Source organism: Ceratotherium simum, chromosome 5 (genome assembly GCF_057802395.1).
Source record: "Ceratotherium simum simum isolate JZ-2026a chromosome 5, ASM5780239v1, whole genome shotgun sequence".
NCBI classification, from domain to species: Eukaryota; Metazoa; Chordata; class Mammalia; order Perissodactyla; family Rhinocerotidae; genus Ceratotherium; species Ceratotherium simum.
The window spans coordinates 3,754,062-3,781,722 of NC_141904.1; the positions used below are offsets into that span (position 1 = coordinate 3,754,062).

Genomic DNA, 27,661 nt, shown 5'->3' on the forward strand with positions numbered 1-27,661 from the left:
TGAATCCACACAACAGCAATGTTTGACATTATCTACTAGTGTTGAATGTATGCAAACCCTATATCTCAGCAATTACACCTGAGAATAAATAGGGATAAAAGAAGGAAGGGAGCAAGGAAGATGTGTGCAAAGGAACAGTGTATGAGAGTGTTCTTAGCAGCATTGTCTATAATGGCCTAAAATTGGAAACAACCCAAATGCCCCCTCCATAGAATGGATAAATAAATTGTGGTATAGCCATACAGTAGAATAATAATCTGTAATGAAAATGAACAAACTAGAGCTAATCACAGCAACATGGACAAAACTCACAATATAATATACAATATAATACTGACAGGGAAAAGCCATACAAAAAAACCTGCAGTCTGAAATATTATTTGTTCAAAGTTCAAAGCGGGTATAAATAAACTATGGTTACAGAAATCAAGAAAGTGCTTACATTTAGGGAGAATGGAGGAGGTGGTGGTAAGGAGAGGAATGAGGGGGCTTATAGGGTGTTGGCAAGCTTTCTTGATTAGATGGTGGTCATAAATATTAGCTTTTCTGATAGTCCATTGAGCTGTACATATTGCGCGTGTATTAGTTGCCTAGGGCTATGACAGAAATTTATTCTCATACAGTCCTAGTGATTAGAAATCTGAAATCCAGGTGTTTGGCAGGTCCGCACCTCCTCCAGAGGCTCTAGGGCAAAATCCATTCCTTGCCTCTTCCAGCTTCTGGTGGCTGCCAGCATTCATTGGCTTGAGGCCACGTCACTCCAGTCTCTGTTTCCATCTTCACACTGACATCGTCCCCCATAGGCGTCTAATCTCCCTCCACCTCTTTCTCATAAAGACACTTGTGATGACATTTAGGGCCCACCTGGATAATCCAGGATAACCTCCTCATCTCAAAATCCTTAACTTAATCACATCTGAAAAGACGCTGTTTCCAAATACGGTAATGTTCCCAGGTTCTGGGCATTTGGATGTGGATATAGCCTTAGGAGCCGTTAGTGGGCTACCACAGAGCACTTTTCTGGTCCTGTGTTCTACCTCAATTTTTAAAGTTCTTAAAAATAAAACAGTGAAAGATCCTTAGCAAACTGGAAATAGAAGAGAACTTCACCTAAAAAACTATCCTCCGCATAGCTATAGCATCATATTTAATAGCGAAGATTTAGACAACCTTCCATTATCAGGAACAAGACAGATGCTCACTATCCCAGTCCTGTTCATTGCTGGGTCCTAGTCCCTTCAATAAGATCAGGAACAAAATTAGAAAGAAATAACTAACATAATGATTAGAAAAGTTATAGAAATAAGTATAAATAGTTATAAAGTATAAATAAAAGTTATAAACTATGAATAAAAGTTATAGAAAGTTATATAGAAATGTTATAAGCCAATGTTACCTCAATCAAAATAAAATTAAAAAGAAAAGGCAAAATGATTGTCTTTTTTCAGACAATATGATTATCTACAAAGAAAATATGACAGACTCCAAAAAAAATAATAGAATTAATGAGAGCCAATGTAGTAGAATTTAAGATCTAAATGTAAAAGTCAATAATGTGTCATATAATAGATCAATATCCCAATATCTCCTGAATCTCTCAATAGTTGGGTTATCCACAGCTTTGTGCTAAGTGCTATCTTGTCTACTTACACCTTCCCTGAGAGATGGCCTCCATTATTGTGCTGACAATTAACAAATTTCAATCTCCATTCCATCTCTCTCCTCCCTCGGAGGGTCAGCCTCATTTGGTATTGCTATTTACATGTCTAAAAACTCCCTTAACATACCCAAACTGAATTTCCATTCCTTCTCTCTTATCTCCCAAATCCTGTTCCTCCCAGTCTTCCATAAACAGCAACCCGCTGTCTCTACAGTTGCTTAAGACAGAACCCTGGGAGTCACCATTGATTTTTGCCTCTCTCTTAATGCCCATCTCAAATCCACCAGAAAGTCTTGTCTACACTACCTATAAAATATATCTTCAATCCTTCCACTTCTCTCTGACTCTACTCTCACCACCAGTCTTTCTTACCTAAACTAGCATAACACCTCCTAAATGGTCTCTCCATTCTTACTCCCCTCCAATCACTGCCATTGAGCAGCTGGCATGATCTTTTAAAAACACATACCAGTAAGTCTTTCCCAGGTTCAGTCTCTCAGTGACTTCCCATGGCTCTTAGACCAAAGACCCAACTTGTCACCATGGCCTCAGGGCCTTGCATGACCCGGCTCTGTCCACCTCTCCAACGTCATCCTGCACCACTTGCTATCCCTCCACCACTGTTAACTCCATGAAGAACTGCTTCATGTCAATTCTGGGGACACTCCAAGCTCTTTCCTGAGAACTTCCTGAACTTTCTTCTGGAATAACTCTTCTCTTGGATTTTCATGTGGCTTGATCTTTCTCATCTTCTGGTCTCAGTTTAAGTGCCACCTCCTCAGAGGATCTTCCCAAACCATTTATCTAAAGCAGGTTGCCTACCTATTCCCATGGATGATAATGTCAGATTTTTTTCATGGCATTTATTACACTCCCCCATTTTTATTTTCATTTTTTGCCCACTTCCTCCACATCCGCTTGACTGTGAGCTCCTCAAGGGAAGAACTACACCAGCTTTATTAACCCCAGTGTTATGGGGCCTAGCACAGTGCCTCACGTGTGGTTGGAACCCAACAAGTAGTTGTTGAATAAAGATACCTATTTGAAACACTACATGTGACAAACATGGGTGAAAATATTCATAGTATATCATTAAATTATAAAGGCATAAAACAAAACGATATAGTATGATGTCACCACTATTATAAAAACAGATATATTAAAAAAGAGGAAGAAAATTCACCAAAATAGCAACCATATTTATTTTGCCAAGAATATGCGTGATTTTTATTATCTTTTTATACACTTATATTTTCAGCACTTCAATGATGAATAGGCTTTATTTTCAGAAACCAAAGCAACAATAAATGTGTGCCTACCTTCATATGTGGCCATTTAGGTGTACACTCCTGTATAGGTAAGCACGGTAAGGGTAACGATTGGTCATTGATCATGTTCTCTTCATTAGATCAACTCCTCAAAGCAGACTGTGCCTCTTCATGATGTGACTCTTTCTGTAGAGTGTGTGGTATAGACTAGAAATGTCATGGATGCAGGTGACAACGGCATTGAAGAGGAGGATACAAATTACATTCCATGTAATAATTTACAGGTAAGTGGACCTGTTTCCAAACTCTGAAATGACACATAGATGTTGTTAGAAAGTGACGTATTTATGAGCTATATATTTAGAATTCTCAGATCCCAGTAAAAGCTCTTGGTCCTAACAAGGAAAGCTCTGTTCTGCATTTTCGCTTTAGTGGAGGACGCGTGTAACCACCGTGCTGGCTGGTGAGTTGTCCTGTGTCCGTGTCCGTGAAATTAGTCAGGAATGTCTTATACTATATGGAGGTGTCAAGTGGAGAATTTAGCTTTAAATAGCCAATATTCAGTTCTATTTTGACTCAGTTATATTCCTTTGATGGATAAGAAACAGGGTTAAAACTATAAAAGAGTAGAAAATAAACTTAATTAAAAGACATTTAAAACTTTCTATTTTAACATAAACCAGAAGGAAAAACTGGTTTTAAATATCCGTAGGAGTCACCTAGTTTCCAGCCATTTCCTCATTAAGACTTGGGGTGACTATTCCAGCTGATGAATGACCAACAGCCCACTTTCCTTCTGGTTTTGTATTTAATTCCTGCACAAGAAAGAAAAGTTGATCTATGTGAACTCTCTCGACTTCAGCTCCTTCAGCCTCCACAGCCAGGATTTCTTTGATCTGGACTACCTGATGTGGAAAAGTCTTGCTGCTCTACATTTGCAGACTTGGCTTTCCTGACTTAAACCAGCTTTAGCAGAAAAATAAGGCGTATGAAATTTTAGAGTATTTGCCTGAGAGCTCGGGTGTTGGGAGATTATAACAAACTAAAATAGCTCTTCCTAAATATTTGATTAGTCTTAACTCTTGATATTTCGGATTTAGGCTAATGTTCCCTTAGCATACACCAATTTAATTTAATACAAAAGGACTTTATTTTTTCTCATCCATGACTTCATCCTATTGCTTAAACTCTGCCTCCCATATCACACTCTTGTTAAGTACCTAAGGATGGGCCTTGGCTGCACTTTTATCTTTTAGGATTTATTTTTTCTTTTCAAATGCAAGATGACTTATTCTTATAGAGCACTGGAATTTGCTTAAGTCTTCTTATGACAGTCAGAAGCAAATTCTCTCTTTCCTAAATATAGAAGTCCAAGAAGAAGAAAAAGGACATTTACTTGTGGACTGCAGAGTTTTAAATGATCTGTCCAGGTAGGTATCCTTAAACACCATGTCAGAATCCTGACAGCGCTGGAATACATTACTGTCATTTTCTGGTAAGATTCTCACAGAATGCTGCACGAAGAAACTCCAAATTACAAAACTGCTACAATTTATCTAGAAAGTGACTTTTTTTGTGTGTGTGTGTGAGAAAGATCAGCCCTGAGCTAACATCCACACTAATCCTCCTCTTTTTTTTGCTGAGGAAGACCGGCTCTGAGCTAACATCTATTGCCAATCCTCCTCCTTTTTTTTCCCCCAAAGCCTCACTAGATAGTTGTATGTCTTAGTTGCACATCCTTCTAGTTGCTGTATGTGGGACGCGGCCTCAGCATGGCCCGAGAAGCGGTGCGTCAGTGTGCGCCCGGGATCCGAACCCATGCTGCCAGCAGCAGAGCGCATGCACCCAACCGCTAATCTATGGGGCGGGCCCTAGAAAGTGACTTTTGACTGCTGAAGATAAATCTCTTAAAGCATGTTTGGCCATTTAATCCCAGATTTAGAAGTGAAATAAAACCCTCAAACTCCTCCTTTTCAACTTTGATGTGCTAGCTCACAGTTTAACGTGACACTGAATGCCAGTGTTCCAGGTCATGTCTCCATGACACAGGACCCAGTGGGATTGCTTAGCTCCAAGGCAGGTGTAGGCAAGCTACAGCCAACTCCAGCCGGCCTGTTTTTATATGGTCTGTCAACTAAGAATGTTGTTTATATTTTTATTTTTATTTTTTATTTTTTTGTGTGAGGAGGACCAGCCCTGAGCTAACATCCAATGCCAATCCTCCTCTATTTTTGCTGAGGAAGAGTGGCCCTGGGCTAACATCCGTGCCCATCTTCCTTTACTTTATATGGGATGCCGCCACAGCATGGCTTAACAAGTGGTGCATCCATGCGTGCCCGGGATCCAAACCAGCCAACACCAGGCCGCTGCAACGGAGCGCCCACACTTAACCGTTTGCACCACCAGGCCAGCCCCTGTTTATATTTTTAAGTGATAGAAAACAAAACCAAAGAATAATATTTTATATGTTGAAATTATATGAAATTCAAATTTCAGTGTTATAAATAAAGTTTTATTGGAACATGGCCATGCTCATCCATTTACATATTGTCTGTGGCTGCTTTCACTACAATGACAGGACTGAGCACTTGCGATAGAGACCCTATGGCCCAAAAAGTCTACCATATTCACTATCTTGCCCTTTGCAGAAAAAGGGCCTGACCCTGCTCTAAAACTATGGACTTTCCTCTGCATTGTTCCATGGCTGTTCTCAGAGTGCGTTAATTAAAACTTCTATTGGGGGAAGTGAAAAAACAAAGTAATCTCTCTGTGATAATTGGTGGTTTTTGGAATCTTTTTTATTGAATCTTTCCACATAAATCTTTGTTCTTCCATAATTTCCTAACACGACTGTAGCTTATTCCAGGAGAAGACTGTCTGATATACTTCACAACTGTGTTCAGTGACTTAAAATAACAATGAGGAATAAAAGGAAAACTTCTATGTTTTTTGTGAATTATGATGTATGTAAAACAAATCCTAAAAATCCAAAACACTCCACCCCTAAAAAACTCCTTCACTTATCCTATCTGTACTTAATTCTGTAATGTACTTGAAAATGCAGCCATACATATACAGCTTTATTACTTTTCCCTATCATCAGAGAGCCTGGATTTGGAAAATCACTGCATTTGGTATCTGTGAAGAATGCACAAGGTTCTAACAAAATATAGAATTAAGTCAAAGATACAAACTGAGATAAAAAGATAAGAGTAGAAGAGAGAGATAAGAAAGTAAGCAGTGTAGTTGTTGGCTTTAAAAAAGTGATTTTTCAAGGCATCATCTGACAAGGATGTGATTCTCTAGACCTTTCCCTTATCCAAAATTCCTACCACATGTGTCAGGGCAACGGAAATATCCTACTCCAAGACTCAGACCTCAGAACACCTCAGTGACAGGGAAGGCTTCATACACTGGCCCATGGCCTAACCTGACAGCGTGCATGTTCCATCCACAATTGTGGTTTGGGATTCCTTCATTCCTCTTCCCAGTGGCTGACTTCAGAAACCACCTTGAAGTTATTCTTCCTCTGAAATCAACTTCTAGGGTGGTTGATGAGGTTGACTACAGTGTGCTTGAGTCCTCCTCGTGTGCTCATAGCTCTAGCGACATTGTGCTTGCTCTTAGGAAGTGTTCATGAAATTCTACCTGCACTGTACGACCACCTCTTCACACACAGGCCATTCACCTTCGGACAGCCTGTGAGACTTCAACTTAAAGAAACTGGAAGGGTCCCCAGATCTCTTAGATGTGTCTCCTGCCCATGCTTGAGAAACCATGACTAAATCTACAAATGTCCACCGATCCTGACTTTTGATATAGTACCTGTTGCAAAAGCAACAGGCAGGATTTACGGTGACCAGACTACCGTAAAGGCAGCAGCGCTGCCCTCCAGACGTCTGCTTCTACGCTCTTGACAACCACGGACACTTGCTCATCATGTGCTGCTTCTGCCTCGGTCTTCTCTCAGGTCTGCATCTACGTGGGGTTCTCACTTTTATCTGCTCCAGCCCTGGTTTTCCCAGGATCCCCAGAAGTCATCACCCCAAAATGTAAGATTTGTCCAACATTCCTCTTTTATTTCTCTTTTATTCCCCATATACATTCTTAGCAATTCTGGTTCCTAAATGCCTCTTCATATCCAGCATCTTTCTTTTTATTCTCACAACCACTACCTTAATTTGTCATCTTGAGGCTGGACTATTACAATGCTAAGTAATTTTTCTATTTCCTAAGTAGTTTTTCTATTTCCTATAATCTGGAGTCTGTGGACTCCATGGACCATGCATTAAGAGGACCATGCATTAGCTTCAAATTGTCTCTAAATCTTCCAAAATTGTACCTGTGCATGGTGTTCTGGATGACTAATGGGTGAGGGGTCTGAAATACTAATTGTTCATTGATCTACAGGTACCTTAGGGCCTGCGATTGACTTCGGTTGGCTGAGATGCAATTGTATTGGAGCAGGCCTGATACTGATCGATCCCTCTCTATCTCCTTTCTCTGCAGGATTTCTCTTCACGGCACATTATCACTTGCCCCACTAGGCTGTGACTTCATAAAAGGAGTGGTCAGGATTTTAGGTCTACTTCACTGCTGTCGGAATCACTAAGTGCATGACTTGATTGTTTGGTTAATTGATTGATTAATATGAAATTTATGGGAGCTAATAATGACTGCCTGATTAAAAGATAACGTAACAATTTTGGCATCTGTTTATCTGTTGACATGCATATGTGAGTCTTTAACTCCATGGTTTGTTATGATTGTCAGGTGATATATGATGTAAACTCTTAGGTTTGGTTTGTTGGTGTTAAATGCCTTGATTTGGTGAGTGAGATGAAAAACGGGCATAGCTGCTATGTTAAGGATGAGGAGTAAGAAGTATGTAAATATCAGAAAGGATAACAAACAGTGTCATTGACATAGAATGAGGGGAGATGTAATTTCCCAGGGGTGACGTAAAGGGTAAAGAAGATGTATATTTATTGACTTGTTTACTAGAAAAAAATATCAAACCTGTGAATTTACCAATATTATTGTTTAGTGAAAGACTTAGTAAAAAGAAGAGAGGTGTGATTTAAAGAAAAATATTCAGTAAACTATAGCGAGAGATAATTAAAATAGCAAACCATCCTGAAAGTGGTGAACACAGCCCACAGTCCAGGAAACATAGGTATAGGAGTTCAGATTAACCCCACATTCCTAGACCAGCTGTGAGACTCTGGCAAGTCATATGTCTAGTCAACCTCAGCCTCTTCCACTATAAAACAGTTATTATCATTGAATTTCATATATTGCTTATAAGCATTAAATGAGGCCCTATTCAAATGTGAAATTAATTTGTAAACCATAAGAATCTATAGAAACAAATTGCATTATTAAGTATGGTTAGAAAGGAGAATGGTCACACTTTAATCACTGATATGCTGTGGACCCTCCAAATTTTACAATCATGTAAATGTCAACAGAAGTGGAGGTGGTGGGAAATTTGGGGCTTAAGAGAGGGACTTAACAGTTTAAAAATTAATTCAGCATTGTATTCTGGCTCTGAATCACTTAATATCCTTTATCCTTAACATTCTCGTCTGAAAAATGGGTATAGTTGTAGCACCCGTCTCATAAGAATATTTCTAAGAATTAAGCAACACATATAAAGCCTCTGGCACATACATATTCTAAATATAAAGGCAATTATTGACATTATTGTTATTATTATTATTATTAAATAGAGCAAGTTGTACTAGAATTAGTCCCAGCCTCCCTTTCAAGTTTCTAATAATTCTGGCAGATTAAGTAAAAAGTAGAAAGTACATGTAGAACTCTGGCACAAAGGAGTTGTAGAAATTCCTCTCATAAGAAGTCTTAAAACAAGCAAACATTCCTAACAAGAGTTCTTTTTGAAACTGACAGCAAAAAAATGACCCTGTGTAACCACCCTGGGAAAATAGTGAGTATAGCATGTCACAGTCATCTTTCTGTGATTCATCCCAGCAGGGGTCTGAGAGTCTGGACCTTGCTTAGAAAGTGACTAAAGGATATGAAACCATGAATTTGGTTGCCAAGGAGCTTTGGAAGAAAAACCGTGGATGCCAAGAACCCAAAACCATGCCATATTTCCAAAGCAAACATCCAAGTTTGGACATGACATGTGACTTTTTAACTTAACCGCCTCACCTCTGCAGAGCTAAAGACATGTTCATATCACACACACTTCCAGAGTTACTTCTAACTCTGATCCCTTGATTCTATAATTTGGCCTTGGTAACCAACTTACTTATTATTAGGTATAAATCACTTGAATGTTTAGCCACTGGATAAGGGACAGTCCCAATGTTTGGCTAAGTGAGGCAGCTGCAGCTTTGTGGTTAAACGTTCGGGCTGGAGACCCAGACTGCCTGGGTTTGAATCAACTCTGGCTTCTCTACTTATAACCTGCAATGACCGGGAGTGACTCACCTTTACATGCCTCATCTGTAAAATGGACATGCCATGAACACTTTCCTTCTAGGTTTTTCAGTGGTGGTGTAAGATTTTGAATGAGTTGGTATTAGTAAAACGCTTCTCATAGTGTTGTCACAGAGTAAACCCACAATAAATGTGGGCTGTTGTCACTATAAGAAGTTACTTCCCGGGCCGGTCCCGTGGCTTAGCGGTTAAGTGCGCGAGCTCCGCTACTGGCGGCCCGGGGTTCGGATCCCGGGTGTGCACCGACGCACTGCTTCTCCGGCCATGCTGAGGCCGCGTCCCACATACAGCAACTAGAAGGATGTGCAACTATGACACACAACTATCCACTGGGGCTTTGGGGAGAAAAAGGAGGAGGATTGGCAATAGATGTTAGCTCAGAGCCGGTCTTCCTCAGCAAAAAGAGGAGGATTAGCACGGATGTTATCTCAGGGCTGATCTTCCTCACAAAAAAAAAAAAAAACGAAAAAAGAAGTTACTTCCTTAAACCAGCAATTCTCAAAATTTAGCTGCATGGGAATCATCTGGAGGGCTTGTTAACAAGACCCCTAAGCCCCATCCCTGCATGTTCTGATTCAGTGGGTCTGGGACGGAGCTTGAGAATTTGTATTTTTACCAACATCAGGATGATGCGGATGCTGCTGGTCCCAGGACCACACTCTGAGAACCACTGCCCTAAAACATTCATTCCAAATTCTCACCAAAAGTGTAAAAGCAGGGTAACTAGAGGGAATGAAAAGGTCATTTTAGTTACATTAACTCAGTGTTTATGAGTCAGAATATTCGGAGCCCTGTCTATGGGTGCAGGAGATATTAACAGGTCTGAGTTGCTGGGGGCGATTCTGGAGGCCATCCTCACCAGACCGTGGGGGTGGAGTTGAGGGAGGGAAATGCAACCTAGAAAGAAATAATAGTATTAAATCCAGTGCTCTGATAATCCCTTTCACAATAGGGGTTTCTCCAATTGAGCCAAACAGAAAATTCAAGCCTCAGGTATCATAGGTTATCATGGCTAACGCTCAGCCTTCAAACAGGACTTTGGGGAGCCACAGAGCTAGGACAGCCCGCGGGGATTAAAGCAAACCCTGAAACCACCTGTTACCGGGTGGAGGCGGTCAACGTGGGCATGAACGTGCTGCCACTGAAGCAGCGGCCCTGCCCGCTGGGCTTGCCTGGAGAGATCCTGGGAATTAGGAACAGAGGAGGAACCGAGGCAGAAGGCGAACAGGCGTCCCGGGCGCTCGCTCCCCAAGATCAAGAGGCGCTTGGTGGCGGCCCACGGTGGGTGCAGGAGCCTCGGCGGAGTCCCCAGACACAGAAGCCACCGTCGCCCAGCCTCCCCCTTCAGCTCCGCACGGCCCCCCGACTCGGGACGCCGCCGGCGGGAGCCCCCTGGTCACCTGGGCAAAGAGGAGAGTGGCAATCCCTTCCAGGCAGGGCGCAGGAGGGGACGGGGCCGGCGCGGGGCTTGGTGGGAATGCGGGAGCCCGGAGGGCGAGTGGGGTGGAGGGGGCTCAAGCAGGGGAAAGTCCCTTCTTCAGTGACTGAGCCCGGCAGAGGACACTGAGCACAGACTCGTCGGAAGGGGGAGACCCTTATTATGGGCACCTATGACAGATCTGTCCAGAAAAGAGAAAGCGAGGAGAAACTCCTGGCACCCGGGGGCGGAATGGAGTGATAGTAGTAGTTCTATTCAAAGGACGACTTGAAGGAGAATGAAAGCACACTGTAAAGTTCAAACCCTCCACTTTGCCTTTCTGTAGCGACAGCAGTTATCACAAGGGAACACTTCTGGATGCGCGTGGCGGCGGGCTACAGCAGTCTGAGGCTGTGGGAGCCCCCCGTCTCTCCCCAGAGCACAGCTCCTGGGCTGCCAGCCAAGCCCGCTGAGCCGCTGCTCCCCGGGAGCGGGGAACTTTTCCTCACTCAGGTTTGGATGCAGTTTTCCATTTCCCGGGAAGCTTTTCTGTCTCTGCCTTTGTCAGAGGATTCAGGACCAGGAGAGAAGAGCTCAGGTATTGTAAATTTCTGACTATTTCATTATATACATTTTCAGGTTTAAGTTTGTGGAAATCTATCCACATATTCTTTTAGACTTTTGATTCTCTTTTCAATATAACTCTCATGTGTGCATACTTAGAACTTCTATTTCTAGCTGAACAAGAGAATGACCTTCATCCTGCCATTCTTTCTTTGCTTACCTGATAAGAACGTGGAAATCCTGTCTCTAATCATTCATTTATTTAAAATTTTTGTAACCAAATGGTTACAATGACAAAAATGGTCATGTGATTAATCCTACATTAGATTTTAATTTGGGCTAAATTCTAATAATAATTCCATTATCTTTATATGAAGATGCAAGCAATCCAGCATCTGTGTTATTTCAGTGTAGTTTATGGCTAAAGGATGGTTGCTGGTAGAATCCAAAAGAAACAATTCAGTTCCGAGGAACGTTGAGATTTATAAATTATAAAGGTCATTTTTCTTAGAAAAGCATAATAAAGATTTTACTGCAACCCTTGTATGTTCTGAATTTCAGGAGAAAAGTAGATTTGGATCCCTGGCTTGCCCCACATGTGGGTAACAGATATCATTTTCGCAACAAGCTGAGCGTATTTCTTCCCTGGTTATCCTCCTTCACCCCCCTGGCAGACGTGAGGAGAAGGAGAAGTGACCAAGGTAAGAGGCAGAGGGATGTTCTCAGCAGAGCAAAAGCAGAGAACACCATGCCTGCAAGGAGAGAGCGTGGCCCCCGGCACTGCAGGCACAAGGCTCCAGCCCTCTGAGCCAGCCAGTTAGTTACTGTTGCTTATGGTCATTATTTGGCAGTGAAGTGTGCAATGTGTCTTTTTTGGCAAGGACTCGAGGACATGTTAGAAAGAGACATTCACCCTTCCAGCCGATTGCTACAGCTCTTAAAAATGTTTCTGAAGAAGGTTTAATAAAATGAAAGAACAAACATTAGGCATTCAATGATAAAATGTGTTACAAAATTTAGTTTGATCATGTACGTACACAACATATAAAATCTTGGAAGGAATACAGCAGAATGTTAGTGATGACATCTGGGTGGTGGGAATATGAGTAATTTTATTTTCTGTACTCTACTTATTTACAGTTTCCACATTTTCTATGATGCCCATGTATTAGTTTTATAATCAGTTTTTTAAAAGTTAGTCTGAAAGAACTAATGTTTAAACAGAAAACTAAGTCTTATGTGTTTCCGTTGTCACAATATCTTTATTGTGGTCTCTATTTTCTTTTTAATGAATCCCTAAGTAATAGGAATTGCTGCTTTTCATTAAGAAGTGACAAGCTGTAAGGGCATTTTCACAACAGTAAATACCCTACTTGATCACAAAGCTCCGTGTGAGGCCCGCACACACTCCGGCTTTGTAAAGAGCAAGTTTTACCAAAAAAGTTGTGAATGAAATTGGCCACTTACCATCTTTCAGGAAGGTCTCCCAGATTACCAGAGTCACTGTGTGTGGTCAGACTAGAACTGTACTCCAGCTATATGTATAGCTCTGAGGTGTGATGTTTTTGTAGGATGAAGGTGAAAGGCAGAGGGATCACCTGCTTCCTGGTGTACTTTGCTGTGACCTGCCTGGTGGCCGCCCCGGGGGGCGGGGCCTGTCCTCGCCGCTGTGCCTGCTACGTGCCTGCAGAGGTGCACTGCACATTTCGGTACCTGACCTCCATCCCAGACAGCCTCCCGCCCAACGTGGAACGGATCAATTTAGGGTATGGGGGGGGCCTTGTCTTGTCCTCTTCTCAAGGAAAGACTGATGACGTTGGTGACTTGTCCCCAAAACACTTGTGACTTCGGGAGATTAACCACAATTGTTTTAACAATATTTCTCTTCTGAAATGGGCACATGAGGATCTTAACTTTGTTAGGGGCAATAAGAAATTTTTTCCTGGTAAACTTTTACTAGGAGAAAGTTATTCTAGAACCTGACGTCACTCTTGGTAGTGTGGGAAGCCCATGATTATAGAAAAGCTTCATTCTAGCTACATTTGCTGGAAATAATATAGCTCCCGTTGAGAATTAGGGTTATGCTATAGCAGTAAGAAATGACAGGACAACTGGAAGTGTCCTCCTATATGTAAAAGACATGTATGGAAAGTTGGCTAGATCCTTTTTAAGGCCCTTGGACTTTTTTCCATACAACCCGACTTATTTAAAATGCTTTTTAAAGTGCATACCCAATTAAACCTGCCAAAAGGCAACTATATTTTAAAGGTTCATGACAAACCGTGTGTATGTGTGTGAACACACATGCAGTTGGACTTAGCATCATTTATCGGACGTTAGTGAGCACCTACTCTGTGCCAAACACGATGGGTGGTACCAGGGATACAATGATGAACAAGATACATTATTCACTTCTAGAAACCATAATTAAAGGGAGCAGACAGACGTACAGTCGGTACAATTTAATAAGAGTCATAATAGAGCATATATAAGAGCCTTGAGAGCAATCACTAATAATAGCTAACATTAATTGTGTGCTTACAATGGCTTCTTAACCACTGCTTTACAATGATGAATTCCACCTGGGAGAGTGAGGGGCCATGTCGTCCAAGAATGGGCTGGGTCTTAATAGTGTTCACAAATAGAGAGGCATGGAGTCAAGGGCACTCCAACCCGAAGGAACAGCATATACACAAAGGGTTGAAAATGAGAAGTTGCATGTTCCAGGATTGAGAATGGGTGATTGTAGCGGAGACTGCGAGGACAGGGTAGAGGTCAGACCTTCTGTGGCATCTGATGAATTTCAACAGTACTTCAAATACCAGATCATCTCCTTAGAGCACAGAGTAAAAAAAAGGAGGCATTGGGGTGTGTGTGTGTTTGTTGGTTTTTGCTTTGATATGTGAACTTTAGTTGACTGGCTTAGCTTATGCCTAGACTGACGTTTTTATTTCAGGTACAACAGCTTGGTTAGATTGATGGAAACAGATTTTTCTGGCCTCCACAAACTGGAGTTACTAATGCTGCATAGCAATGCCATTCACACAATCCCTGCTAAGACCTTCGCAGATCTGCAGGCCTTGCAGGTGAGACCGCTGGGGAAGGGGCAGGTCTGAGAGGTGAGCCGTACCTCCCAAAGCCGCCCGTTTATGGAACCCAAAACTCAACACTGTAAATCAGAAGGAGACAGCAAGGGAGAATGTCAGAGAACTGATTTCTTTTTAAATGCAACAATAAATGGAAATTAGGATAATAAGAAAATTCCGAGGCTAGTTTTCTCATACCTCAGGCTAATAGGGGAAAAAAAAAAAATTCCCAGGGATTACTAAATCTTTAAAATTTAATCCTGAAAGTCTACTTCTAGTCATGTTCATCTGAGAATTGAATGTGGTTCCCAAAAATAATTGCTATCTTAGATAGAAGTTAGCTTTCTATACAGAAATATACGCTTTTTAGTTTCACTTTATTTACTTATTTATGCCCTGCCTTGTTCAAAAAGATTTTTTAAAGTTATGGGGACTTCCAGGAATGCATCAAATATTGTAAGAATGATCACTCCAGCGGTGAGGAAGTCAAAGGTAACACAAATCTAGGGGTGAGGACACAGTGCACACAGGGAAACGCAGACACGAGATCAGTGCGTCTGCTGTAAGGGGACTTGAGGCTTCTGAGAAGCTAACTCACAATTTAATCAATAAAAAATAAAACACTGTTCAGGAAAAGCACGACCACATCTAATTTTAAATCAGAAAGAAATGTCTCCCAAAGCTCCTCATAAATTAGATACAGTGTAATAAAGTAAAACAAGTCCGTCACATCCATATAAATGATAAAATGCCAGTGGGCAAAGAGCCTTTTGACATCGTCTCAGGGCTGTGTAAAGCAAGAGAATTCAGTCTAGGTACGTGATTCTGTTGATCTGGCTTAATCTGGCTTTATTTGGAATACATGTCTTCAGGGGATAGGATGGAATATGTATCCTTCATGGAATTCCCTGCACATATTTACTCTCTTGACCAAGTTCTCAATAGACACTGAGGAACACTGAGTTTGAGGCTGTACTTCCAGGTAATATACGCGGCGAAGCTCTGCTATGTTGCCAATTTATTCTTTGTTTATTAGGGAACTTGGCATTCCAGAAAAGCATTCTTACCAGATATGACAGATTAGGTCCAAATCAGGAAAATATGATGAGAAATCATTGTTTTTAACTAGCATTTCTTTTTCTTTTCTTTTTGGGAGAAAGAGTACGTTCAACTAGTAACTGGAGAATACCCACACGCTGCTGAAATATTAAAAAATCATTTTGATTTCAATTCAAGATCAATTAAAATTGTATTACTCATAAGAGCCAAAAAGTGGAAAACACCCCAAAAGTCCATCAGCTGATAAATGGATAAGCAAAATGGGTTACATGTATACAATGGAGTACTATTCAGCAATAAAAAGGAATGAAGGACTGATACATGCTACAACAGGGATGGGTCTTGAAGATATTAGGCTAATTGAAAAAATCTAGACACAAAAGACCACATATTGGAAATAAATAATTCCATTTATTTTAAATGTCAAGAATAATCAAATCCATAGAAACAAAGTAAATCAGCAATTTTCTAGGGCTAGGATGAGGGGAAAATGACTGCTAATGGGTATTGGTTTTTATTTTGGGGTGATGAAAATTTCCTAAAATAAGATAGTGGAGATGGTTGCACAAGTGAACATACTAAAAGCCACAGAATTGTATACTTTAAAAAGATGAATTTTATGACATGTGAATTATATCTTAATAAAGCCACTATAAATGTGAAAGATAAATTAAAATCAATATATTTCTTATGAAAAATTCAGGTTCAAGAAATCTTAAATTTACTAGAAATAAAGATATTTTTAAAAAACCTTGTTGTGGAAATTTTCAACCGTATACAAAAGTAGAATGACGTAATGAACCCCAGTGTAGCATCGCCCGCCTTCAACAGTTACCAACACTTAACAGACCTGGTTCCATGTGCCCCTCCGCCCGCTAGTTTTCCACTTGATTGCACTGTTTTGAAACAAATCTAAAATATCATAGCGTTTCATCTGCAAGGACTTCAATACATATCTCAAAGTTAAGCACTTTCTTTAGAAAATAACCACAATATCATTATTATATCTTAAAAATTTTAGCAATAATTCCTTAATATCAAATGTTCACGAGTGTTCTTTTTCCTGATATTCTCATATTTAATTTGCAACGAATTTGTTTGAGTTAGGATGCGAACAAGGTACACACATTGCCTTGGATTAATCTCAACATATGTTTTATTATTGATAGGCTTTCCCTTTGACGATAATTCCTTTGACAAAATCCATGAGCTCTTGTTTATTCTCAGGTCTTAAAGATGAGCTATAACAAAGTGCGTGAACTCTGGAAGGACACCTTTTGTGGCCTCAGGAGCTTGACCCGGTTGTACATGGACCACAACAACATCGAGTTTATAAACCCCGAGGTGTTTTACGGACTCACCTCTCTGCGACTGGTGCACTTGGAAGGAAATCAGCTCACCAAGCTCCATCCGGATACATTTGTCTCTCTGCGCTACCTCCGGATATTTAAAACATCTTCCATTAAGTACCTGTACCTGTCTGATAACTTTCTGAGCTCCCTCCCTCAAGAGATGGTCTCCTATATGCCTGATCTGGAAAGCCTTTATCTTCACGGGAACCCGTGGACCTGCGATTGTCATTTCAAATGGTTGTCTAACTGGATACAGGAGAAGCCAGGTATCTATACTGTTTATGTTTCTGTCCTAATTAAATAGAGGACACCTGCCTGGAAGTGTTTTTCAGTAAGCGGGGAGGCCAAGGTAATTTAGCCAGAAAGAAGATGAAGTCTAAAGAACAATTCAGTGACAGTGAATTCTCTTAATTCATCAATGAATTAATCGTTCATTGTTTCAGGTCAACCATCCAATCATCACTCTGGGCTTTTGGCAAAATTGGGAAATAAGAAACGTTTACGTGTCTGTTACCCTTCCCTACTGACCATGAACCATAAAAACCATTCCCTCTTCTCTTCTTTTCAGTCACTCAGTCAATACCTATTTTTTGGAACTCTATTTAAGGCCCTGTGCTCGGGGATGGAAATACCAAGAGCACCGTCTCTGCTCTAACCACACTTCTGGTGTTACAGAGAAGCAAATAGACAACAGAGTGGGAAATGTGCTTTGATGGGGAAGTAGAATTTGCCATAAAGAGGGCAAGATCCATTCAGTTAACAAGTGGTTACCATAAACCCAGTATGTGCAAGAGGCCACAGACGACACATGGATCCAAAAATGAACAGGAGAGATTAAGGTCCTTGCCTTTATGCAGCTTATGTTCTTGTGCAGAAAATGGGCATACATTTTCTGTGCAGAAAATAGTGCAACAATAATTGCACTATTAATTACTAATTATTTCAATTAATTAAGTCCTTAAGATATTGACAAAAGGAGCCTATTGATTTTGGCATCAAAGAGGTGGTTGGTTACTTGGGAAAGAGCGATGGGAGCTGGAATGCCGTGCAGGGAGGGAGAGGGGGGAGGCAAGGCCGTGATTGACTCTTGGGAGAGGTTCGGCTTGAGATGAAGGAGGAAGGGTGGCAGCCAGATGGAAAGGTGCAATCACACAGGACTCTTCAAGCGTGAGAGACTTGAGCATGTTCAAGGTGAGAAGAGAGTGTTGACAGGGAGAAGGTGACAACACTGCAGAAGGAGCAGATCGTCAATTGAGCAAGTCCCCTGAGAACAGTGGAGGGCAAGAGATCCAGCCATGTGAAGAGGGATTTTCCTTAGGAGTGGGAGAAAAAAGGAGGACTAGGTGGGCCCAGAGGCAGGGGAGTTCCTGGGTCTGGTGGAGGAGAAGAAAGACGTTCTGGTCCGATGGCTTTTCCTCCTGGGTGAAGTTGTAGAAGACGTGACTGAGGAGGCTGCTAGGAAGGGGTCAAGGTCAGAAGCTTGAGAAAAGTGGGAAAGGCTTGAAGTTGCTGCTGTGAAATATATATAAATTTATCATGTGTACAGATTTATACACAATCGTATGTGTATGTATGTGTGTGTGTATATATATATAGTCGATTAATATAATTAGTCAAAGAGCTAATCAAAAAACATTAGCTGAACATTGCGAGCTACTTTAGGCCAAGAGACACCACCTTTGCTCTCCAAGAGTTTAGAATCTTTTAGGTAAATATGCTAAACACACAAGGACAATAAGGCTGTGAATGAAAAACATCAAAATACATTCATTGAAGATTTAGTTCTGTAGGAGCTCAGAGTCAGTAAAAATTACTTCTGCCTTGATGAAAAAGGAGGGAAACTAGGCTCGGGCATAAGAGATACATTGAAGGGAAAAGAAGGAATAAGAGAGAAAGCAGGGAGGTAACATGTACCCAGTCTGTGCTCGACATTGCGCTGGATGCTTTCTATTTAATCCTCACTTTGATCCTCAATTTACAGATGAAGAAACTGAGGCTTAGAAAAGTTAGGTGTCTTGGGCAAGTCATTTAGATACTTTCTGCCTCTGTTTTCTCACCTGTAAAATAGGGATAATAGTAACTGGAAAAAATAATTAATACATAGCACAATGTGTGACACAAAGCAAGCAATAAATGTGAAGTATTATCATGACGTTCATGGCCACCCAGGTCACACAGCTCGAAAGTAGAGAAGGAGAAACTCACAAGTCCAGACCTTTTATTACCACTTCTGGTTTGCCTGCATTTCCATCCTTGAATGGATAACATTTTATTATATTTCTTAGTATTAGATGTCTATTGCCTTTCCAATGTCTAATTTGTCTATCCCTAGTCCCAGAATGTGCCTAGAACATAGTAGGCACTTAATAATTTTTGTTAAACTAAGTTTCTATCAATTAACCACTTGGATGGTGAATACAAATGCATCCACCCCCCCACCTATGGTTTTAAGATGTGCCAAAATTGTTTGTGTATGTAAAATAATTAGCCAAACCTAGTAGGGCTAACATCTTTCCATCATGTCTAGATAATTAAGTGTTCTCCTTTGACTGAGGGGCCTGAATGGTAATCCTATGAGACTCATGAATCAGTCACATCAACTTCTGCTGCTCTGAATGTTTTTCATCTATTCCAAGAGATCTGACAGCCTCTCACGCCTCTCGTAGCCTCCCTTGGCCTGTGACAGGCAGTCCTTCTGCACATGTCTCAGTACTCAGACGTAACACAGCGTCAGCTATTTGTGGGGTCTTCCATTCTTAGGTTCCACAAAGCTCTTGGTGTTGCTTTTCTATAAAATGTGGATTTGTGTCCATTTCTCTGACAAACATTTGTTTATGAATATTAAATTTAATAACTGCTTGTTTTAATGCCAAAGCATAGTGTAATCTTAATAAAAATATTTTAAGTGACAGACTTAATATATGTAGGACCAACAGTGCATGAACTCAGTTGAAGAGAAAACAATATAAACAGCTATGGCAGTATTTGTGTGTGTGCAGACAGTGGTAGCTATACCAAGACTGCCAGCTGGTTGGCTGCCACTGAAAACACCTTCACTTGTATGACACCTCTCAACTTATAAGTTAAAATGTGGGAGGCATGTGGCCTTAGAATTAGGCCTTCCTTCCCCTAATCTTTCCCGAGCATCCATTGGCCAGGGCTGGGGACATACAGATGAACAAGTACGGAGCTTACAGTCTTGTGGGAAGACAGACAACTAGACAAGTCATTCTAATAGTGGGTGATGAGGGTACAACAGAAGTGGAAGGTTCCAGAGAACATAAAGCAGGGAGCCCCCCGGGAGCAGTGCTGTCCCAGCTGGTCCTGAAGGATGTCAGCGGGCAGGCAGGGATGGAAGAGGGCATGTCAGACAGCAAGTGTACGGGAAGCAGAAGGAACAGTTATATGCCAGATCCTAATAGGGCGTGGCAGGGTTGAGGAATGGAAGGCATTTCTGTGTGACTGGAACCTAGTGTGATGGAGGGAATGGAAGTGACATGATCAGATTTGCATCTGAAGTAAAATACCTGGTGTATGGGGTCTGCTAATCCTGGTCCAGGAGCTGGCAATAAGAAGCATACCAAGATGTGAGCATAATTCTGTGCAAGTCTGCCATCTTCTCTGCTATAGCAAGGTCTGAGCCCAGGGTTCTGATAAGTCGGTAAAGAGTCACATCTGCTTGGTAAGTGGGATCGAGAAGAGCCCCTTCTGAGTGCACAAAGGTTTTCAGGCTTGCCAGCTACCTACTCTGCATAGGTTTAGATTTTAAAATTTGCTGAAGAAGGCTGAGTAGCCAGACATATGTGGCATTACCTGGCACACTGACATACATACTGAAGGGTTTGGAGTCCTTGGTCAGAGGGACTTTCTTAAGCCTCTGAGAGGAACTGTGCACATGTGGGAAGGTGATTTGACCCTGTCCAGCCACTCTGGCAAATGAGATCTTCTAAGAAGTACAATGCTTCCTTTAAATGCTGTGTCCAGTGTGTGACATGGGAGCTATTACATGGAACAGCACAGAAGTCCCTGGCTGCATTTTGTGTAAGGTAAAACTCTAGACCTCTTATCAAGTATTTCAGTGACCAGCCATTTTAAATAGGCTCACCAGAGTGGTATTTTTAAATGACCAGGTATGTGATATCTGAATACCTGAAAGAGGAGGTGTCTATGATTTAGAAAGGCTTAGCTGGTCCTAGTGCTATAAGACTTGCAGGCATCAGACTTCCCCAGAATGTCAGACCTTTAATGGGCTGCCCCATCGCTTGGGCACAATGTTCTCCCCCCCCATTAAACCCGATCCTCCTCCAGTGAGTCTACCTCAACCAATCCAGTTACCAAAGTCAGACTCCTGTGTCTTCCTTCACTCTTCCTCTCAATCACCCTCCATGTTTGACCAAATCCCCACCTCTTATTGACTGGTCTACCTGCTTCATTATCTCCTGCATCCACCTGTTTCTCTCCATTCCTATGGCGACTAAGCTAGACCGCCCAAGATTTCTTGTAATTCAGTCATTGTTCTTTTGGATAATGGAAAGAAACTTAGGTTTTTAATGATATGCAAAGACTTATTAGTGATAATTTATCAAACAGGTTGTCTTTTAAAGGACAATGAAGTTCTATGACTATTAAAACATTAAAATGAGGAGATAGAACTAAACTACTGTTAATAAAAAGTGACTAACATAAGCATATCATTTTGTTTCCCTAGATAAGGAAACATTCATTCAACTAATATTTACTGAGTACCAAATATGTACCAGGCACTTTCTAGGCATCTGAAATACAGTAGTGAACAAGACAGACAAAACCCTCGTGCCTATGGATATAATATTACAGTAGGGTATATAGACAATATCTTTTTTAGAAATTAACCCAGAGACAAAAAAAAGTAGGAAACTTTCTACTAAATGCTAAAATTTCCAAATTATTGTTTCAAATTCTAGCAAAAGCTATTTCTTTATTCATAAAGAGGCTACAACTGGCAATAATCCAATTGTCATTTTTTCTAGATATAATAAAATGCAAAAAAGACAGAAGTCTCTCCAGTCCTCAGCAGTGTCCACTTTGCATGAACCCCAGGACCTCTAAAGGCAAGCCCTTAGCTATGGTTCCAGCTGCAGCTTTCCTGTGTGCCAAGCCAACCATTGACCCATCCCTGAAACTGAAGAGCCAGACTATTCCGGAAGACAGCGGTTCTGTGTCCATCTCTCCCCAAGATTTCATGGCACCTTTCGGCTCCCTCGCTTTAAATATGACAGATCAGTCTGGAAATGAAGCTAACGTGGTCTGCAGTATCCAAAGGCCCTCGAGGACCTCGTCCATTGCATTCACCGAAGGAAATGACTACATCATACTCAATACATCGTTTTCAACATTTCTGGTGTGTAACATAGATTACAGTCACATTCAGCCAGTGTGGCAAGTTCTGGCTTTGTACAGTGACTCTCCCCTGATACTAGAAAGGAGCCACTTGCTCACTGAAACACCACAACTCTGCTACAAATATAAACAGGCGGCTCCTAAGCCTGAAGACATCTTTACCAACATAGAGGCTGATCTCAGAGCAGATCCCCCTTGGTTAATGCAAGACCAAATTTTCTTGCAGCTAAACAGAACTGCCACCACACTCAGTACATTGCAGATCCAGTACTCCAGTGATGCTCAAGTCACTTTGCCAAGGGCAGAGATGAGGCCAGTGAAATACCAATGGACTATGATCTCCAGGGATAACAATACTAAGCTGGAACGCACTGTTTTGGTGGGTGGGACCATTGACCTAGACTGCCCAGGCCAAGGAGACCCCACCCCACATTTGGAGTGGCTTCTAGCTGATGGGAGTAAAGTGAGAGCCCCTTACGTTAGTGAGGATGGACGAATCCTAATAGACAAAAATGGAAAACTGGAGCTCCAGATGGCTGATAGCTTCGACACAGGCACATACCACTGCATCAGCACCAATTACGATGATGCGGACATTCTCACCTACAGGGTTACTGTGGTAGAGCCCCGCATAGAAGCCCATCACGAGAATGGGGCTCATCATACCATTTTCATTGGTGAAACACTTGATCTTCCATGCCATTCTACTGGTATCCCAGATGCCTCTGTTAGCTGGGTTCTTCCAGGAAACACTGTGCTCTCTCAGTCCTCAAGAGACAAGCAAATTCTTAACAATGGCACACTAAGAGTATTAAAGGTCACCCAGAAAGACCAGGGACATTATCGTTGCATAGCAGCCAACCCATCAGGGGTCGATTTTTTGATTAACCAAGTTTCAGTCAAAACAAAGGGGGAAAGGCCAGTGGAGCATAATGTAGAGACAGATGGATCTGGACTCGATGAACCCAATCCCATCACTCATCTTAAGGACCCGCCAGCTGTACAACTCCCTACGTCTGCTCCGATGGGAGCTGAGGCTGGAAAACAAATCTTGAGCACAAGTAAGAGGCACAACTATTGGGAGTTAATACACCGGCGGCGTGGAGATTCAACAAACCGACGTTTTAGGGAGCAGGGGAGGCAGTTCCCTCCCTCTGCTCGGAGAATTGACCCACGACACTGGGCAGCACTTTTGGAGAAAGCTAAAAAGAACACTATGCCAGAGAAGCGAGAAAATATCACAGCAAAACCACCTCCACTGGTCACTCAACTCCTGAAAATACTGGGTGAGGAAGGAGACTCTTCAGGCATGCCTCCTCCAGAGGAGGAGTTGACGGTCCCAGCAACTAACGCTCCCTATGTTCTGGCTGTGAGGACGGTGACTGCTGACTCCAGAAAAATATCTGATAGCCCTGTGACAAAGACAACTGCTGGCCCCGAAGCCTCCCCAATTGTGAGTCCACAAATACCACCACCTGAAAAACCAGTAGATCTCAAACTATCCGCTACTATTAAAACTACAGTCATGTCAAAGAAGATAAACCCAACCACATCAAGCAACAGGCAAAGCACAACCAGCCAAAATTTACCTACTGTCTTTCCCCTACTACCTGAAGCAACTCAATTTCAGGATGCTGACGACATGGGGAGAAGAGAGCCTTTGCAAAGTGCGCCCCCAACAACAGTGGGGACTATGATCAAAGATGTCAATATCAAAACGCTTAGTAGTGCCCACGGCACAGCTGATAGATTCTTAGGGTCAGTAAGTGCCACAGACAGTCATCAGACATCTGTGATGGCAGTCGGTGAACCCAGGAGCAATCACTTCTATTCTAACATTACTCTTAGCACCTCTAAGCCCACTTCAGGCCCCCATGCTGCTGCTCATTCTCAGTTACAGAGTCCTAGAAACAGCACAACTAACATCCCACTACACAGACGCTTTGGAAGAAGGAGGAAAATTTGGGGCAGAGGGCGAATTATCAGCCCATACAGAACTCCAGTTCTCCGACAGCACAAATATGGCTTTGTGAGGCCAACATTCCGAGGTTCTTCTGAAGGAAGCACCACTGCTTTTCCAGCCCCAGAGCTCAATGTGGTGTGCCCATCCTGTTCTCCCAGAGGAAGGCTCACCACTGCTGTAGCAGCATTGGCTTCTCCAAGTTCTCCCCCCATCACCCTCCCCAAAGCTGAAATTGCCAGAGTCACAGCAGAAGAGTCTACAACTCTAGTCCACAATCCATCGTTACTGTTTGAGAACAAATCAGATGTAGATACTGAGAAAACAACACCCACAATGCAATCTTTCAGTGCAGAAAGTACCCAAGTGACTCCGACTGGTGCAGTCATGACTCATGCCCCATCGTCCACACCTATGGAAAAAACTCACATAATAAATACTGGTCACCCAAGTGCGTCTAACACCAGTGAAGCTGAAAGAGATTCAATGATTGTTTCACCACTTCCAGCCCCCACCACCAAGCCATCTACGCCTCCTACTACAGCCATTACAAGATTTTCAAGAAGGAAAATTCCCTGGCATCAGATCTTTTTAAATAACCATATCCGAAAAGAGAGGTTAAAGAATCAGCATAAACTTGGTTCACAAAAAAACACAGCCATGGTGCTTCCTAAAAAATCTCCTGCTTTACCCACAGAGAAAGTTTCCCCCTTCCATTTCACAACACTCTCAGCAAATGTGATGCAAATTCCATCTATAACATCAGCTACAGCTCACCACAATACCACCGAAACACAGCGTCCCATAAGCCTCCCAACACTGAAGGAGCTGCCCTTCCCACCCGTTTACCGTACACTTCCCAATGTCTCAAGCAAAGAGTCAAGTACAGATTTCATACCAATGCAAACAGCCACACTGACCACTCCTCCTACTGCCCCTGCATCTGTCATTGTCAATAAAACCAAAACGGCCAGACTCAGGACACAAAAAGTACAAAGTGAAAAGGAGCCTCAAAAGAACTGGAATGACCTAAACCCCAATCCTGGCCAGAGTTCTGGCGTCACTACATCCATGGCTGTGACACCTCCTGTTCCAACCGCAGCTGAAACTTCAACCAAGCTCGATGTCTCTGCTTTCACTCTTCCCCCCCTAGAAAACACAAAAGGAATTTCAAGCACAATTGGTCTTCATCCAAGAACACTTAATCTGACAGATGTAGTTGAAGAGCTACCCCAAGAGAGTCCTCAGACTTTGAAGAGCACAAGTGCCTCTGAAACCTCTTTGTCCAGCAAACTGCACCAGTGTACCAAGACCAGGAACACAATCATTAGACTCTCTACCATGCCCCCATTCCTGAGCAGCAGTGCCACTCCAATGCTAACTCCTACCTCCCCTCCCTTGAGTAGTCAAAATGCAGTTACAGACCACATGGCCACCCTGGTTTCCAGGATGGTGACAAATACAATGGTCAAGCCGCATGGATACTCAAGGCACAACACTAATCCACAGCAGTTAGCAGCAGAGGTTGCAACATCTCCCGAAGCTCACCCAAATGCCAAGTTCACAATTGAAACCACCCACGTTATCTACTCTGATCTGTTACATTCTACTCCTGTGCCAGCACTAATAAGAGTTAAACCACAGAACTCTAAATTAACTCCCCCTCCCTGGTCAGAAAACCACTTTTGGCACAAGTCACACCCAGAAATTGCTGAAAATGGCAAAAAGCCAGCAGTGAGCATGTTGCCGGCTCCAGGCTTCCCACAGGACACCACTCATGCTTCCAATTGGGATACACAGAAGACTGCAGAGAAAAGTAGCTTCAATAAGACCCCAGCTCAAAAATTAACAACTTCTGAACACTTTCCCTTTGATTCTTTATCTAGGAATATATTTGAAAGGCCCAGAATAGTTGGTGGAAAAGCGGCAAGCTTTACTGTTTCGGCTAACTCCGATGCCTTTCTTCCTTGTGAGGCTGTTGGAAACCCCCCTCCCAGCATCCACTGGACCAGAGTCTCATCAGGTATTTGACACTGTTTCTTTACACTTATCTTTTTTAGCTGTCAAACAGGAGAAAGACTGTGTTATGTTTCAAGGTTCCACATCCAAAGACTCAACACCACTTTCCGATTTCCCCGGGATACAGAAACCGTTAATACATTTGCTGCGTTGCTTTTCCGCTCATTAGAAAGTTTTAAAACACATGTTAATTAAGAACATTTTTTGAAATGCTTTGAAAACAGATCCAAAGAAATATGATTTGAAAAAGAGAGAATGGTCATTTTGTTGAACCCTCTGGCTTTTAGATTAAAATTATGAGAATAAAAAAATTCCAGAAACAATTTTAGCAATCTGAAGGCTAGGTGTCCTAATTTTAATTTGAAACACATTTGTTCTCAGTAGGCTAACAAAAAGATAGCTTTCCTCTTGAGACTTCCACTTAACAATTTATGTTTTTCTCCTTAAACTTTGATGACCTATGGCTATAAATTTCTTTCTTCTTATCAGGACTTGATTTGTCTAAAAGGAAACAGACAAGCAGGTTCCAGGTGCTCCCCAATGGCACCCTGTCTATCCAGAGGGTAGACATTCAGGACCGTGGACAGTACCTATGCTCAGCATCCAATCCGTTTGGCACAGACCGCCTTCATGTCACCTTGTCTGTGGTTTCCTATCCTCCCAGGATCCTGGAGAGACGTACCAAAGAGATCACAGTCCATTCTGGGAGCACTGTGGAATTGAAGTGCAGAGCTGAAGGTAGACCGAGCCCCATAATTTCCTGGGTTCTCGCAAACCAAACAGTGGTCTCAGAGTCATCCGAGGGGAGTAGGCAGGCCCTGGTAACATCCGATGGAACGTTGGTCATCCACAATCTCAGCATTTATGACCGGGGCTTCTACAAATGCATGGCCAGCAACTCAGCTGGCCAGGATTCACTGCTGGTTAAAATACAAGTCATTGCAGCCCCACCTGTGATTCTAGAGCAGAAGAGGCAAGTCCTTGCAGTGACGTGGGGTGAAAATTTGAAGCTGCCTTGTACTGCAAAGGGAACTCCTCAGCCCAGTGTGCACTGGGTCCTCTCTGATGGCACCGAAGTGAAACCATTACAGTTGATCAATTCCAAGTTGTTCTTATTTTCAAATGGGACTCTGTATATAGGAAACGTAGCCTCCTCCGACAGGGGCGCTTACGAATGCATTGCTACCAGCTCCACTGGCTCAGAGAGGAGGGTGGTAATGCTCACAGTGGAAGACCAAGAGACCATCCCCAGAATAGAAGTTGCATCCCAGACATGGACTGAGGTGAATTTTGGAGACAAATTACTACTGAACTGCTCAGCCACTGGGAAACCCAAACCCAAAATAATCTGGAGGCTACCATCCAAGGCAGTCATCGACCAGTGGCACAGGTAAACCACACCTCTGTGTTGAGATGATCTTCTTTATCT

General features: G+C 42.2%; 1 protein-coding gene across 1 annotated transcript; it reads left to right on the forward strand.

The window, feature by feature from the left end:
• The first annotated feature begins 3,146 nt into the window (after positions 1–3,146).
• On the forward strand, positions 3,147–27,626 carry LOC101406348 (immunoglobulin superfamily member 10). Its single transcript, XM_087431652.1, has 7 exons — positions 3,147–3,212; positions 10,349–10,890; positions 12,949–13,143; positions 14,334–14,463; positions 16,750–17,140; positions 21,884–26,236; positions 26,722–27,626. Exons 1-7 carry the CDS (start codon positions 3,147–3,149, stop codon positions 27,624–27,626), a joined length of 6,582 nt encoding a protein of 2,193 aa, XP_087287778.1.
• Positions 27,627–27,661: the final 35 nt, after the last annotated feature.